Source organism: Saccostrea echinata, unplaced genomic scaffold (genome assembly GCF_033153115.1).
Source record: "Saccostrea echinata isolate AGI-Se365-2 ecotype Australia unplaced genomic scaffold, CSIRO_AGI_Sech_v1 ptg000034l, whole genome shotgun sequence".
NCBI classification, from domain to species: domain Eukaryota; kingdom Metazoa; phylum Mollusca; class Bivalvia; order Ostreida; family Ostreidae; genus Saccostrea; species Saccostrea echinata.
The window spans coordinates 2,217,294-2,234,269 of record NW_026889783.1 but is presented as its reverse complement, the minus strand read 5'-3'; the positions used below and the strand labels follow the sequence as shown (position 1 = coordinate 2,234,269).

Here is a 16,976-nt window from a genome sequence, read left to right as displayed (position 1 = left end):
TCACTGAAAATCACTATTGTTTTTATTACTCTAGATTCCCACATATACGTGAAGAGTTTATTATCATGTTATTTTGAGAAAAACACCACTCGCAAAATTAAATTACTTCCTTTTATTTATATATCACTGGAATATATGCAATATAACAGAATTAACACTCCACACACAAATTTAAGTTCTTGCAATTTGATGTGTGTGAGTCATTTTGCATTATTAAGTACTCACAAAAAATAATGAGTCTACAGTAAAAATATTGGGTAGAGAGAGAGAATCGAAATTTAGTTACCTTTTGTCATCAGTTTTCTTTCCTTCTTTTGTGGAATCTTCTGTTTTAGGTTCAGTTTTTGGTGCTTCAAGAAAAAGATTGCATTGCATTCATTTTTTGATACATAAATTATGTAAAATTGAAGTTTATTTCAATGTTTGTGATGGTTTTCAATGTCAATGTCAATAAAATTATTTATATAAAGGCCTGGCCCCAAAATCAGATTGCAGAAAATAATGACCCTGCTGTTCATGAGAAGATTTTGAACATTTTTCCCTATTAATACCTACATATAACTTTGACCTTGTGGCCCCTTTGGCTACAGGGATCACTATTTAAACAAACTTGAATTCACACTACCTGGTAAAAATAACATTTTTTTTTGACAAATTGTACCCTACTGCTCTTCAAATGAAGATTTTTAAAAATATTTCCAATTTACTTCAACCATGTATTGTGGCCCAAACCTCAGCCCTTCTTGATACTTCAACATGTAAGCTTACATATAGTATCTTCAATGATTTATGGTTGGGTATGATTTTTATCCAACATGTGTTTTCTATCCCCGAGCCTTGAAAAGGGAATAAAAAAATACACATTGTTTTTTAGACTTTCAATATATATTCCACATATTTTTTTTAAAAAGATTTTCAATACATGTATATATTCCACCAAGATTTTCAAAGACTTTAAATACATACATGTATTCCATAATGATTTTTAAAGACTTTCAATATATTCTTATCTTTTAAATTTTGACCTTTAATTGTGGATTCACCAGAGGTCCTAGAGATCATGAAGAATTTAACCAAATCTACATTCAATATGAAAAAAAAATCACTATGATTTCAAACAAATTAACTTCCTCTGTAAATGTTACATTTTTTTAAACAATGAATTAGCTGAATTTCACAATTTTCATAAGAATATTATAGAACAACCAAATTTTTGTGACACGGTATTTTTGCACAATAGAATAAATTTTCATGAATTTTGGTTATTTCTGTGTACAATATTTAGTAATAAAAATATAACCAAGAATAAAATTTTAGTAAGCACACAACATCTCATAATTATGCCAAAATAGTTAATGTGAATAAGAAGTGATTTACAATAAGCAAAAATACTTTAACACAATTTGACAGTACTTTATTTTCAATTGATCATAAGATGATAATAGATCAAATCAAAGGTAGAAATGCACTTCAAAAATAAGGGCTCAGTCACACCTAACCAGCTTTAATGGACATCAAACGGATATAAAATTTTTCATCCATTTTTCTCCTTTCAAGGATGTTAAAAGCTTGGAATGGACATGACCCGACAAAGACGCTTGGTTTAATTTTGGTTGTTTCTTTTAAAGTACATTACGTGTGTGTTTGTATATATTTTGTACAGAACTCATGTCAAACGTTTCCTGTAAGTGACCAGTCTGCTTTTGTTGATGTCTGCTGGACCTGAATCGCAAACAGACAAAAAGTCCAGTAAACGGGCTTCAGATACTTACCATGACTGTTACTCTAACTTTGAAAACTGTTTTATCAGTTTCTCATTCCTACACAGTACTCATTCATTACTGAAATGGTAGAGTTTGTTACTTGTCATCTTTGTATTACCTATGCCGCCCTGCTGCCTCTGTTTTCTCATTTAATGTCCTTTAGCCCTATCTGGTAAGCTTTAACTGAGCCCAAACAGTTCTTTCTGTATATAAATTTCAGCTTATGAATTAAAATTTTGATCATACCAAAGAAACTATGAAATGCTTTTTGTGGCTTTTTATTCCCAGATTCATCTTCTGTCTTTGTATCTACAATGCCAAAAAATAAGTTTTGTAATGGTATATGTATTTTGTTTACAAAAATAATTTAATCAGTGCTTCTTCAAAGTCACCTTACTGACCTTTTTCCTCATCTGAAGGTTGGCTTTTCTTGGACTTTGTCTTATCCTCTTTCCTGGCTGCAGTTTTCTTGGTTTTTGGAGTTTTCTTTGTTTTTTTGGATGAGGATACCTTTTCGGTTTTCTGTTTAGACAATAAATTGTGTCACTTAATAACCTATAAATTTAGTTTGAGACATTTAACTCAAGTAATTTATATGTCACTTGATATTCATATATAACACCTTAGTGTCCTCTGTCTCCATGTCCTCTTCCTCCCTATTATCCTCCACTTTTCCCTCTACTTTGTCCTCTAATTTGTCCTCATCTTCCTCCTTCTCCTCTGTTTTGTCGTCCTCTACATTTTCTTCCATAACTTCTGTTTCTATGTCCTCTTTGTCAGACATGTCCTTTGATTTATTTTCAGGTTTTTTGTCCTCTTCCTTGATCTCTAGTTTAGGTTTCTTGGCTGGAGATTCACTACCAGGACTGAACACAAGGCTTTTCTTCTTGTTATTTGGTGTTGTCATGCTTTTCCTTGCTGTAGAAAACTTTCATTACTTAAAGCTTTTCATATTCAGTATTATTTTTTTATAGGTAAGAAATCTGTACAGTATATAAATACCTGTTTTTCTGACTGGGAGGCCAAAGGGAGACTTCACAGGGGATTCTGACTTCTCTGTTACAGAGCTGGTTGTTTTCTTTTCCTCAACTCCATTGACCTATAATGAATAAAGTATTGTATATGATCCTTTATTTTCAAAGAAATAATGAAGCATATAACAGAATTATAGTAACACTTTTCAGTAAATGTTAATTTACCTTTTCTTTCTGAACTCTAGCATTTTATTAGACATCATATTAAAATCTAATGTTTTAATTTAGAACTACCTTGAGTGGTTCTGGACTGTTTTTCTGGTTTTCCTCCTCGGAATCACGAGTACACCTATCTACCTCCTCCTCTTCGTCACTCTCAATGATCCGACATTTCCTCCCCTTTCTCGACACTTTCACTGGTGAGTCCTTCACAGGGGAAGTCTTCACAGGAGATCCATTGTTTTGCTTCAGGGGAGAACGTTCCTCTTTAACTTCATTATCAATCACACTAACATAAAACAATTAAAAAAAATTATTCAGAAAAATATATTACCTGGTATATAAATATACTGAAATTGTCTTAAATATGTTGCTTGCATGGATTTCTTGTACTGCATATTTTAAAAACAATGAGAAGTGAATTTTTTGTAAACTTAGTTTGTAGTAAATACATCTACAATTCCAGTACATTAAGGACTTCATGATATTCCCATTTATAGATTACCTAAAGTAATTTCTTAAACTGACCAAAAAAAAACAAAAAAAAACCTACCTTTTGGTAGGCTTGGCATCATCCTTCTTGGGCTTTGGAGATGTGAAAAAAGATCTGAAAAAGAAAATTATCAGTGAAAAATGTGATCTATAAGAAAAATATCGTTTGGTCATTGCAACTGTTAAACCAGCATTAACCACCTTGTATCAAATGAACAGCTAGTTATTCCCTAAATATTATACCTTTTAACTTTTTTAATAATGTATTTTATAAAATTTTTATTATCAGCAACATTTTATTATAATTTTGTGTGTGGTCAAATTTAATACTTTTTTTCTATGAAAATTGACCCCAACTAGAAAACACAAGGGTCATAGGTGTTGATTACCCTGCTTGACTCAGTAAAATTACCTCGGGCACTTGTAACCTGATTTTATCGACATTGAGTAACCCATGTTTTATTTTTTCTTCAAAGAACGAGTGCACTTATGGGCCCCGGTAAAATGTGAAACATAGGTAATCAAAGATTACGAAGCTCACCTCGACGAATGTTATCTACATCTAAGGCAAATTTCACATCATATTTTTTTTCTAGTTAGGGTACATCCCAAGATCAATGTCCATGCAAGTTTGATTTAATTATAGACCTGCTCAAAAAACTTTTGACCTGTTTAGTAATCAAGAAAATTTTGGTCACTTCCAACATCCAAAGCAAGTCTGGAAGTTTTCATCCTTAGATGCACCATCTATGCAAGTTTAATCATAACAGGCCATAATATTATATAGCTACTCCAAAAAATTACCCTGGTCACTCATCTGGAAAATGTACATCAGATTCAGAATCCAAGGCAAGTCTGGAAGTGTCCATCCCTAGATACATCATCCATGCTAATTTGGTTAAAATATGGCTAAAATTCACTCATGTGGAAAATCTAGGTCAGATCCAGCATTCGAAGCAGGTTGGTTAGTGTACATCCCTAGATGCATCATCCATGAAAGTTTGGTCCAGGTAGGGCTTATAGTTACTTGGAAACGAGACTACTCCTAAATCTAAACCTGGTCTCACATGTGGAAAATCTAGGTCAGATCCAGCATCCGAAGCAAGTGTGGTAGTGTCCATCCCTAGATGCATCATCCATGCAAGTTTGGTCCAGGTAGGGCTTATAGTTACTTGGGAATGGACCTGCTCCTAAAACTTTAACCTGGTCACTCATCCGGAAAATCTAGGTCAGATCCAGCATCCGAAGCAAGTGTGATAGTGTCCATCCCTAGATGCATCATCCATGCAAGTTTGGTCCAGGTAGGGCTTATAGTTACTTGGGAATGGGACTTGCTCCTAAAACTTTAACCTGGGACGCCGACGCTAACGCCGACGCCGGGGGTATAGCATAAGCTCATCTCGACTTCGTAGAGGTGAGCTAAAAACTGAAAAATCAAATTAAGCATAATTTTTCATCTCAGATCATTAATTGATATCTAAACCATAAGATTCAACAAATTTTATCGGAGAAATTCATGAATATACAAAGAGCAAAGCCATACAATGTGGTAGGGGTCAGCCAACATTCGTGATTTTCTATTGTAAATCGAGGACGGTCATTCATTTCAAAGCTTTTGTTTACTGTCAGCCTAACGTTGTACAAACTTGTGTGAACGACAAAAAGCGCATTATACATTTATAAAACTTGTGTGAAAGTAGGAAATTTGTACAAGATTAGGCTTGTACTTAAAATACTAAACATAGGTAATCAAAGATTACGAAGCTCACCTCGACGAATGTTATCTACATCTAAGGCAAATTTCACATCATATTTTTTTTCTAGTTAGGGTACATCCCAAGATCAATATCCATGCAAGTTTGATTTAATTATAGACCTGCTCAAAGAACTTTTGACCTGTTTAGTAATCAAGAAAATTTTGGTCAGTTCCAACATCCAAAGCAAGTCTGGAAGTTTTCATCCTTAGATGCACCATCTATGCAAGTTTAATCATAACAGGCCATAATATTATATAGCTACTCCAAAAAAATTACCCTGGTCACTCATCTGGAAAATGTACATCAGATTCAGAATCCAAGGCAAGTCTGGAAGTGTCCATCCCTAGATACATCATCCATGCTAATTTGGTTAAAATATGGCTAAAATTCACTCATGTGGAAAATCTAGGTCAGATCCAGCATTCGAAGCAGGTTGGTTAGTGTACATCCCTAGATGCATCATCCATGAAAGTTTGGTCCAGGTAGGGCTTATAGTTACTTGGGAATGAGACTACTCCTAAATCTAAACCTGGTCTCACATGTGGAAAATCTAGGTCAGATCCAGCATCCGATGCAAGTGTGGTAGTGTCCATCCCTAGATGCATCATCCATGCAAGTTTGGTCCGGGTAGGGTTTATAGTTACTTGGGAATGGACCTGCTCCTAAAACTTTAACCTGGTCACTCATCTGGAAAATCTAGGTCAGATCCAGCATCCAAAGCAAGTTTGGTAGTGTCCATCCCTAGATGCATCATCCATGCAAGTTTGGTCCAGGTAGGGCTTATAGTTACTTGGGAATGAGACTACTCCTAAATCTAAACCTGGTCTCACATGTGGAAAATCTAGGTCAGATCCAGCATCCGAAGCAAGTTTGGTAGTGTCCATCCCTAGATGCATCATCCATGCAAGTTTGGTCAAGGTAGGGCTTATAGTTACTTGGGAATGGACCTGCTCCTAAAACTTTAACCTGGTCACTCATCTGGAAAATCTAGGTCAGATCCAGCATCCAAAGCAAGTGTGGTAGTGTCCATCCCTAGATGCATCATCCATGCAAGTTTGGTCCAGGTAGGGCTTATAGTTACTTGCGAATGGACCTGCTCCTAAAACTTTAACCTGGTCACTCATCTGGAAAATCTAGGTCAGATCCAGCATCCGAAGCAAGTTTGGTAGTGTCCATCCCTAGATGCATCATCCATGCAAGTTTGGTCAAGGTAGGGCTTATAGTTACTTGGGAATGGACCTGCTCCTAAAACTTTAACCTGGTCACTCATCCAGAAAATCTAGGTCAGATCCAGCATCCGAAGCAAGTGTTGTAGTGTCCATCCCTAGATGCATCATCAATGCAAGTTTGATCCAGGTAGGGCTTATAGTTACTTAGGAATGGACTTGCTCCTAAAACTTTAACCTGGTCACTCATCTGGAAAATCTAGGTCAGATCCAGCATCCGAAGCAAGTTTGGTAGTGTCCATCCCTAGATGCATCATCCATGCAAGTTTGGTCCAGGTAGGGCTTATAGTTACTTGGGAATGGGACTTGCTCCTAAAACTTTAACCTGGGACGCCGACGCTAACGCCGACGCCGGGGGTATAGCATAAGCTCATCTCGACTTCGTCGAGGTGAGCTAAAAATGTATGAAAGTTCAATGTTTTTCCAATAGCAAACAAGAGCTATTTACCTGTATTACCTTTGTTGAACCCATCCGTGGAATAAATTATTTAAAATACCGGTAGTCACGTGAGTTCTACCCAGGTAAATATTTCCACTGTAAAAGATAGCCATGTTTTGTATCATTATATCGAAGACGTGCCGCATAGAGAAGTTTGGATGTATTTGGTTTTATGAACAAGGGAGGGTTAGGAGAGTTTAGTGTCGTTAAAAAATCAGCATACATAAAAGCGTCAATTGAAACATTTTTAACATTCATGCAAGACAATGGTACCGGTAATGAAAGCCACCTATATACACTTTTTTTACATTTTAAGATTTAAAGGAACTAATGTTAATACTTATTGTATTATTTCAAATGCAAGCGTGCAAATTTCTTAGTTTGATCACTATGGCTACAGACATCTATACAACTTCGATTTTTTTTCTCAGGTAAAATAGCGCAAGATTATCATTCGGAAAACGCGCCTGTCAATGATCCACCATCAGATTGTTCAAGTGTCCGATTTAAACGTCTCCTCCCCTTGATTTAAATAAACGAAACTCAAAATAGGTTCGGTACGACTTTTCCGGATTTAAGGTATCTATAGGCATTTAAAAATCTTCATTTGTTTCAAATCCATGCTGATTTAGGTGATGTTTTAACGTGATTTTAATTAGAAATATCCACTTGTGTTTAACTATTACCAAAAAAGAACAATTTGGTAATATCTTCTGAATTAAAACGGCACTGAAAAAGAGCCCATTAAGCATTGCTTAAGTGCACTTGTCCTTTTATTTATTCAAATAACTCTCAGACTTCCTTTAGTTACGGGATAATATTATTTTGTCAACGCGATGCACTGACTCAGTGGTTTTTTGCTGCAATGTCTATTCCCTTCGGAAATGGGAACATTTGGGTGACCTGTTATTTTTGCCTTGATATAATAACTGTGGGGTAGTAAAAACACCACTCAACCACTTAATAATAACCTGTTAATCAAAATTCCCTTCAAATTAGATACAGGGCTATGTGTTCATTATTTAATCATATGACTAAGAGTTTGCATGTTTAGGAGGGTTTTTTTTTCTTTAAGATTTTGGGCCCCAGGGGGTGCAGGCTGGAACCATGACAATATTCTCAAACATAGGTAATCAGAGATTACACAGCTCACCTCAATGGATGTTGTCTTTAAGTAAGGCAAAGTCCCACACTTCTACTAATAATCTAGTAGTGTGCATCCCTAGATGCAACATTTATGTAATTTTAGTCTGATAAGGCTTGCAGTTACTTGGGAATGAACTTATCTAAACACTTCAAACTTATAGTCACTCATCCAGAAAATGTAAGTCAAATCCAGTATCTGAAGCAAGTTTGACAGTGTTCATCCCTTGATGCATTATCCATGCAAGTTTGGTTCAGATAGGCCTTATAGTTTCTTGGTAATGGACCTGCTCCAAAAACTTTAACCTGGACACTCATCCGGAAAACATAGGTCAGATCCAGCATCCGAAGCAAGCCTGGTAGTGTGCATCCTTAGATGTGTAATCCATGCAAGTTTGGTCAACATAGGGCTTATGGTTACTTGCAAGTGAGATCTGCTCCAAAAAATTTAACCTGCTCTAAAAACATTAACCTGGTAATTCTTTTAGCTGAAATTGCAGCATCTGAAACCTTGAAAAATTGGTACAATAAAACATACTAGAAACATCTTCCATGCATCTCTGATGAAGAACTCGAAAAGAAATCTGCTCCAAAAACTTTAACCTGGGACGCCAACACCGACACCAAGGCTATAACATAAACTCCCCCAACTTCATTGAGGTGAGCTAAAAATCTCTATCACAGTTTATAAAAATAAGATATTGGCTCAGTGGTTTGTGAAATTTTCCTTTGACCAGTGCTTGCTCAATTGACCAGTTTATTTTTATTATTGTAGGGCCTATATCCAGCCACAAGGGTATCTTATTGTAACAAACTAAATTTTGCCCTTAAGATACCCCTATCGTGTGATAATAGATACTGGTTTTTATCCTGTGGGGAGCCCCTCGGTTAGCAATTTTATCTACCTGAGAGCTCGTGTTCGGGTAGTACCTGGGAAGTAACAGCCACGATTAGACCTGTTTGGCTTGTTCTGAAGTAGCCGGGGCGGGTGCTCAAAAGTACATCAGGTATTTACGGGATTGAAAATGTAATTTGTAAAATATGTTTATATAGTTAGAATCTATACATTAAGTATGGTTGTTTTTTTTACTATTTTTCCCCAGGGTCCTATTTCCTCGGGCTTTTGTCCCGTTTCTAAAATGACACAGGTCTTGGGCGGGGTACTTAAATTCCATTGATACAATAGACAGTCCAGGGCAAGAGGGAGAGTCTTTGTTATGCATTTACAACAGCACATGTGAGAGAGAGTCAGATACGGCAGCCCTGACGGACAACTCGGGACCAGCATTTATAAAGTTATGTGTTCAAAAGAATTCCACTCTTTGAAAATTATATTGATTAAACCAAAAGACAATCCACACAGCATTATGAAAGTTTAGGAAACAGTGATTTATGTGTTATTTGTGAATTTATATTCAATGTTTCATTTGTGAAAATTACGTATGAGGAAATTCAACACCAAAATTCTGAAAATGTTAAGCAGAGGTGCTGTGATTAGTTAACCCTACTTTCCAGGACACTTCCTAGGACGGTCTGCAGATAGACATTTCATTTCTATTATTTTTAATTATTTTGTTGTAAAAAGTTATTTTTGTTTTGTTTATTAAATTTTGCATTATGAAAGTTTAGGAAACAGTGATTTATGTGTTATTTGTGAATTTATATTCAATGTTTCATTTGTGAAAATTATGTATGAGGAAATTCAACACCAAAATTCTGAAAATGTTAAGCAGAGGTGCTGTGATTAGTTAACCCTACTTTCCAGGACACTTCCTAGGACGGTCTGCAGATAGACATTTCATTTCTATTATTTTTAATTATTTTGTTGTAAAAAGTTATTTTTGTTTTGTTTATTAAATTTTGTTAAAATTTCAGTTTGTTGTTTCCTTGATTTATTTGGGTTCTAAAGGTGTATAACTCACATCTCAACACTTATCCATCCTGTTCTCTATTACACATGATAAATACACAAGGCCAAGCTTAAAAAATTCTTTGTTTGCAGTTGCTGACCTATAATTTTTAGAGTGGGTAGGTAGGTAGGTATTCTTTTTTCTCTTTTTTTTTTTTTTGAAAAAAAAATCTAAGTTTTCAGATTTTTCTTAGATAACAAATAATAGAGCTTTTCATAGGCCCACTAAACATAATTCCATGAATAATCCCCACTCTTATTATAAACCACAGCTTGATTAAAACAAAAATCAAAAATTAAAAATGAAACAGTTTCAATATCCTGAAAATTAAAAAAAAATATTACAAAAGGCTAAAAAAAGTTTGGATCAGATGCATTTTCAGTGGGGCGGTAGGCAACTGCAAACAAACAAATTTTTATTTTAGGCCCAAGGGAAGAATCAAAAGTACAACACGATTTGTGAACAGTCAGAAACACCTTACTTGAGAAAAGTTACACAAATCCTCAAATGAACTAGTGGAAATAATATCCTAGAACTTATTGAGGCTAAAATATTCTTAATATATTCGCTTGTTGTGAATTTGTTGTCAGATGGCATGAGTTTATTGGTCTGTAGAGACAACTGTAAACGGTTAGGATGTGGATAAAATATACAGGTTGGTAATATAGAATATGTCTAGAATTAGGGGATGAAAGGTAGTTGATTGACCACTGCTGGAAAAATCTCGCACCATAAATTGCACTTTATTTACATTATGGAATCTGTAGTGTTACGGTCAAAGACTAAAACATAAAACCGTAACGCTACAGTTCTGCAGCTAAATTTATTGCACCATTTTTGATTTTAAAATTTGAACAATTATATTAATATAGATTTCATTAAAAAGAAAAAATACTTGAGTTGTCAAGTTATAATTTCCTGGCCTAGGAATTCAAAATATGCCCTTGGGAAATAGTTCTTGGCATGGGTTTGATAAAAGCTATCCCACTCAAAACCTGTGGTTAGGTGTTTATTAATATAAACTGTTTGCAATTGTTTCTGAAATTTTGACTTGCACTTGGTCAACTGGGCCACTGAAAGTCATCACTTGACCAGTAATTTTTTGCACTTTTTTTTTTATCATTCCCCTTTGTACAATGCTTGGTTGAAATCAGAGCACTATTTTTTTTTTTAGAAAGTCATTAAAATGTGGAAAATAATGTAAAATACAGGCAGGGAGACTTACAAAGCAAGTGATTACTTGGAAGAAACTTAAAAGTTGAAATGGCAAGGTGACAAGTGACTCAACATAAAACTTGGTAACCTAAATAATTTTGCACAGGGAATCACACAGCCAACTAATCTTAGCAGGCTAGTTATTTTTTTAGCAATAAAGCCATTTTCTCCAAGATAAACTACAGAGCTACCAGACTTCATTAACTTACTTAACATTTTACAGATGCATGGCTAGAAATGCAGCCCCTAAAAATTTTATTTTTTCAACCATCCAGTTTGAAGTTTGCCGTCAACATTATATGTTTGAATGTTAGTTGACAAGTATACAGGACTGAGTACACAATGTGTGCAAAATCTACATTTACTGGCCATAATTTCTTTTGCCCTGAGTGAGCTGCATATTTAAAACAACTTAGCTGACCTGGACTCATTCCTCCACAATGTACCTCCTATTTTTTTAAGGTACCACCTATTTCTACTCTTTTTAAAAGCCCTGAATGGGAATGTTAAACAGATTCCCCTAATATATTTCAGAAAATAAATAATTTCATGAGTTAAAGATTCTAACGTTGTCAGTCAGTCACATATATAAATCTAAGTAAATAAGGTATATTTTTCAAATATTTATCAGGATCAAGATTCAGGTTGGCACATGATCAAATTTAACATACAGGACCTTAAGGAACTTTTTTCCATGCATTACAATTACCCAGGTAGATTTTAATCAATTAAATATAGTTGTTATAAAACTGCTGGACAATAAAAGATTAAAAAAGATAAATAATTTATTAACGATTTCAGTTCATTTGTACAGATCAAAGCTTGTTCACAAAGAGAGATTACTTTTCTCACATGTATCTGATTTAACATGAAGGAGTGAAGACACATGTCCTGCCATCGTAATACTGATATCCATTATTATCCATCAATGTTGACTCTTATACTCAAACTGCTTTTTTTCCAAAAGAGAATAAACAGATAGTTCACTATTAATTAAATGAAAATAATGATATGAATTATTCTGCTGGTGTTTCTTCTTTTGGAGCATCAGCTGTCTCTTGATTTCCCCCCTCTTCTCCCCCAGCCGTGGTTTCCTCCCCTCCCTCTGGGGCTGTTTCTTGAGCTGGTTCTTCTTCTTTCTTTTCCTCGGTCTCCCCACCTTCTGGTTTCTCTTCCTTCTTTTCTTCAGTTGTCTCCCCTTGTGATTCTGCAGGCTGTTCAGATGTTTGTTCTTGGTTTTCTTTTTCAACTGCAGCTTCTGTGTATTTAAAATATTTAATATATCATAATGAAATAGTGTGGTTTAATCATTCAGAACTTACGAAACTTCAAAATTTTGCACAACTTTGACAATAAATGTTTATAACTTGATTTACAATCATGATGTCATTAATACTTGCCTTCTGCCTGTTCTTTGGCCTCTTCCTCCATGTCCTCCTCTGTTTTCAGATGAATAGCTGTAACTTGGCCAGCCTTCCATTTTGGGATTATATTCGCTGAAGGTTCTTCATCATCCAGCTTGTCCTCCTTCTCCTGCTCAATAGGAATGTATTCTCCATGCTGCTCACATCCAATATCAAAGACATATTTTCCTTTTCCCATTGGCTTATCTTCTTTGAACACGCCAACATATTTATGGTTTGCATGAATCAGTTCGCCATGTCCTTCCCTTTTCCCAATTTGCCACCTGCCTACATACTTTGTGCCAGTTGCAGCATATGTGTATGTACCTTGACCATGTCGCTGGTGATCTTTCCATTCTCCCTCATATGTATCACCATTAACATAGGAGTATTTTCCAAAGCCACACCTCTGATCATCTACCCAGCTTCCTTCATATTTTGAACCATCTGGATATATGAATGTTCCTTGACCATGTTTTCTGTTTTTTAAATATTCTCCAATGTATCTTGCTCCATTTTTGAATCTATAAACACCTTGGCCATGTCGTTTTCCACAGTCATACATTCCCTCGTATGTGTCCTGATTTGGTAATGTTGCTTTTCCATGTCCATGCCGTTCTTCGTTTTCATTTCGTCCTCCTTCATATTCTCCAAGGTATGGACCCTGATCCTCCTCACCCTCTTCAGACCCAAAATCAGACATCTTCTCTCTTTGTGTATGTTATTCACAGTAACCCAAACACGGCTAACCTCGCGACTCTATGGCGGATCTTGTAAACAATGGTTACCAAGATCAATCTCGCGTGCGCGAACACGTCACAAGAACGGTAACTCTTCAGAGTGATTGGTCCTGCAGACTGCGAGACTATTTTTTTTCCTTTTATAAAACGATTTAATTAGAGCAATTAGTATCGTTAATGAATTATATTGCTTTTCCAATATAATTTTTAATCTTTTAATGACTTTCTGCGTGTTCGTCCCCCATAAAGCAAGGTAATTTTTTCCAATAGTTAAACATAAACCTCAAAATATGTAACAACTATAAAAAAAAAAAGTGACATCTGCAGTTGAAAAAAACGGAAACATGAAGACATATTTAACAATTTTATAATCCGTTTGCTTGTTTGTACTCACGTTATGGATTTTTGCATTGTTTTTGCTGCTATTTCCCGCCAAAAGCTTTCTTACCTTTTTGACGTTAAAGATTTATTGGTTAATTCATTCCTTATGTAAGTTGTTTCTTATCTTGAAATCCTCAACTGCTCAAAACTATACATAAAATCAATTCGACTCGAATAAGTTTAGCCATTTTGATGGAACAAAATTTTACTTCACGAGGATATGCATATACCCCCCTTCCCATGAGGTAAACTTCTAAAGAAAACACGAAACAAATTCATTTGAATGTAAGCATCGTATTGATAATTTAAATGAAAAGATATATACTCTTCTCCAACGAGCACAATTAAATGAAAAAATTAGCCCACATAGATTTGCCCCCCTTCCCGGTCACCAAAGTGATGAGTCAGGCATGTAGTATCCGGCCGAGGTGGGGTGGGGGGTAACCCCCCCCCCCATTTTTATAATATTATGGTGATGTCAATAAATTGAATTGAAATATGACCTTTTACTGTTGAAAATGTTTATTGAAAGACTGGTCCACCCCGCCTTTTTGCAGTGTAGTCAACTGCTGATCAAATCATGGTAATCATGCAGGTCATAATGTGCTAATGTATGCCGGACTAACATTAAATTTTGGTTGGGAAAGAACTGAAGTTAGAAAGCTCACCCCCCCCCCCTTTCAAGAAATAAGATTTTCGAGTTTGGACAATTCTTTTTTTTTTCAGGTAAGATAACAATTTTTTCTGATATATTACGCGCCTGATGATCTTGAGAGCCCAAGATATTGACGATTTCTTGTGAAGTTGGATCATCTTTAGGTACTTTTAAGTTATTAAAAGTTAAAAGAAAATGAGTTTGTATAAGATATGTTCAGTATATAGTGCCTTTATGCGTGTGAAAATAAAGAAATAAATATTTTTTTAAAACTATAAAAAGTTACAAGCTATCACTAAATATTTTTAATTATCATTTTCTTTAACACTTTCTGATCAAATAAATTTACTTTCTTATAAAATGAATTAACAACTTTGTTAGTGTTCTGTCATCTGAAAATATCAATACAACATAAATACGCTTGTAAGAGTCTAATAATGATGAGTTCCAATACAATCAAAACGAATAAAATAAGGAACGATTTAGCAAAATCAGACGTCATTTGTCATAATTTGGAAACGTCACATCCGTAAAATTAGAAATATTGGTCAGAGGACAGTGAGTGAGTGACAGTTTGTGTGCAGTGATATCTCTAAAATTATTTTGGCAATGAAACCATAAACGCATATTGGGATTTTGAAGAGGTTTGTATGTAATGATGATGAAAACGAATCGGATAGTGGTTATTCATCTGTAGAAGGAATTTAGTGTGTTAAATCTGTCCTGATGAGCTGTCATACATCTATAAACTTTGTATTTACTTGCTCATTTCTGCCATACCTTGAGATATGTTATTAAAATTATACAATTGTCATGGTAACTATATGTGTGGAATTGTGTATCAATGAACAATTACGTCATAGTGGTATACAGCTGGTATACACCACTGTTTACTTGCATATACTGATATAGATCTTTGCACTGTTTCAGCAGGTTTGGGACAATTGAATACCCTTTTTATAGCAAGGATATATTGTTATAGCATGAACTTATACACATCCTAAGCAGGGTACATATAAAGCATCCTATGTAGCATGATATTAGTGAGGGTTTTTTGTGCTTTACTGGATACAACATAAAAAAACCCGGAAAATATAATAGAGTTGAATGATTAATATATTATGAATAAGAATGTTTTTCATAAATGATACCTGATAATTCAAATCTATGGGAATTCTTCATACATATTTTTTTTCAGGGTGGGGGTGGGGAGGGGGGGGGTCAATAAATAAATTGACAATGATTTTGAAATGAACACACTCTTTGTTTCTCAACAGAACACTTTCATAGCAATGCGTTAAAATTATGTGATGCACAAACCAGAAAATAAAGTGTTTGAATTTTTGATTTCATAGCAAAATAAAAATGCCATTTCTATTTTGCCCATGTAAGATTTTTTTTGTAAAGTAAAAATGAAGAAATTGGAATGATTTCTGTTATGAATAGTATGTTAATAAATTACATGCATCATCATGATGATTATATGTTTGAATGCAAAATAAATATAAAAAAGTGAAGTTTCTCAACAGAATAATATCTGAGTTAACATATTCCAAATGCATTTATCAGCACAGAAATGTTTTGTATATAATGCCATTTCTAGTGTCCTTGTGTATTTGTTTTTAATTAATCATGTTAATGGTGTTTGCATTATGGTCAAGGTGACATTTCTCAAAAATGAGACCAGTATAAGTTTATTGAATAGAGCCAGGAATTTATCAAAATATACAACTATACTTGAAAACAAAAAGACCTTCATTTCCCATGTCCCCCACCTCTTTTCTGTATGCATGAAGATTAGCAATTATTACAGCAGTAATTATTTCATTTCATTTCTACTCTGCAATGTAAATAATAAGATATTGTCCAAGGTGCTGAAAAATTTTCTAGGATTTATTTACTGTAAAGGAATGCTTTAGAGAGATGATCTTACTCTAAGGAAATCAAGCTCATCCTGAATAATAGGGAAGGACCCCTTCATTAACTTACAGTTGTTTTCATGAGTTCATTTTCTCTGATCAATTTATGAACTATAGACATTTTGACCCTTAATGCAAGTCACCAAAGGTGATATTCATGTCTGAAGATTTGTATAGTTTTTCAGGAAATCAATATTATAATATTAGAAAGTCAAACTATACCCCGTATTTTGTCAGCGAAGTTTGTAATTAGGTTACTGAAATTCTGACCTAGAACTTAGACCTTTTGGTTTGATTGACAACCTTGACATGAAATAAATAGTTGAAGTAAAAAATATATTTTTCATGTTGTAGATGAGCGATACAACTACATCCACTCCTTCAACATCAGCTACAATTAGTAGCACTACTAGTAATCATTCAGTTGTCAGTACTACTGTGCCATTCCTGTCATCTACCACCAACAGCTCTGATGATGTACATAATGGGACCCTGCCCCACATACCCCTCATCTTCCTACAAACTGCTGCAGCTCAGGGCATCGGTGGAGCTTTTGCATTCCTTGCACTTCTCATTACAGTTCATCAGGTATAAAATAATACTCTTTTTCATAATTAATCAGGTTAAATCATACAGTAACTCCTCATTTCAATTCCTCATCACAGTTCATCAGGTAAAATAATGCTCCTCATTACAATTCATCAGGTAAAATAGTACTCCTCATTACAGTTCATTGTGTA

At 34.7% G+C, this 16,976-nt stretch overlaps 3 protein-coding genes across 3 annotated transcripts in view; 1 reads left to right on the top strand and 2 right to left on the bottom strand.

Annotated features, from left to right (window-relative positions):
- LOC133199547 (DNA ligase 1-like) overlaps positions 1–13,714 on the bottom strand; it is a 28,867-nt gene extending 15,153 nt beyond the window's left edge. Inside the window, exons 1-8 of the mRNA XM_061335365.1 lie at positions 13,676–13,714; positions 3,510–3,563; positions 3,032–3,245; positions 2,766–2,862; positions 2,386–2,681; positions 2,165–2,285; positions 2,010–2,072; positions 287–350 (exon numbers count right to left, since the gene is read on the bottom strand). Coding sequence (XP_061191349.1) covers positions 287–350; positions 2,010–2,072; positions 2,165–2,285; positions 2,386–2,681; positions 2,766–2,862; positions 3,032–3,245; positions 3,510–3,563; positions 13,676–13,692 — 926 coding nt within the window. The 5' untranslated portion in view covers positions 13,693–13,714. The remainder of the gene's footprint in view (positions 1–286; positions 351–2,009; positions 2,073–2,164; positions 2,286–2,385; positions 2,682–2,765; positions 2,863–3,031; positions 3,246–3,509; positions 3,564–13,675) is intronic.
- Positions 11,906–13,346, bottom strand: LOC133199367 (radial spoke head 1 homolog). Its single transcript, XM_061335175.1, has 2 exons — positions 12,539–13,346; positions 11,906–12,396 (listed from the first exon to the last, which is right to left on the bottom strand). Exons 1-2 carry the CDS (start codon positions 13,242–13,244, stop codon positions 12,155–12,157), a joined length of 948 nt encoding a protein of 315 aa, XP_061191159.1. The 5' UTR covers positions 13,245–13,346; the 3' UTR covers positions 11,906–12,154.
- Positions 13,715–14,882: 1,168 nt separating the features above from the next.
- LOC133199548 (transmembrane protein 184B-like) overlaps positions 14,883–16,976 on the top strand; it is a 28,725-nt gene continuing 26,631 nt past the window's right edge. The window contains exons 1-2 of the mRNA XM_061335366.1: positions 14,883–14,961; positions 16,591–16,824. Coding sequence (XP_061191350.1) covers positions 16,591–16,824 — 234 coding nt within the window. The 5' untranslated portion in view covers positions 14,883–14,961. The remainder of the gene's footprint in view (positions 14,962–16,590; positions 16,825–16,976) is intronic.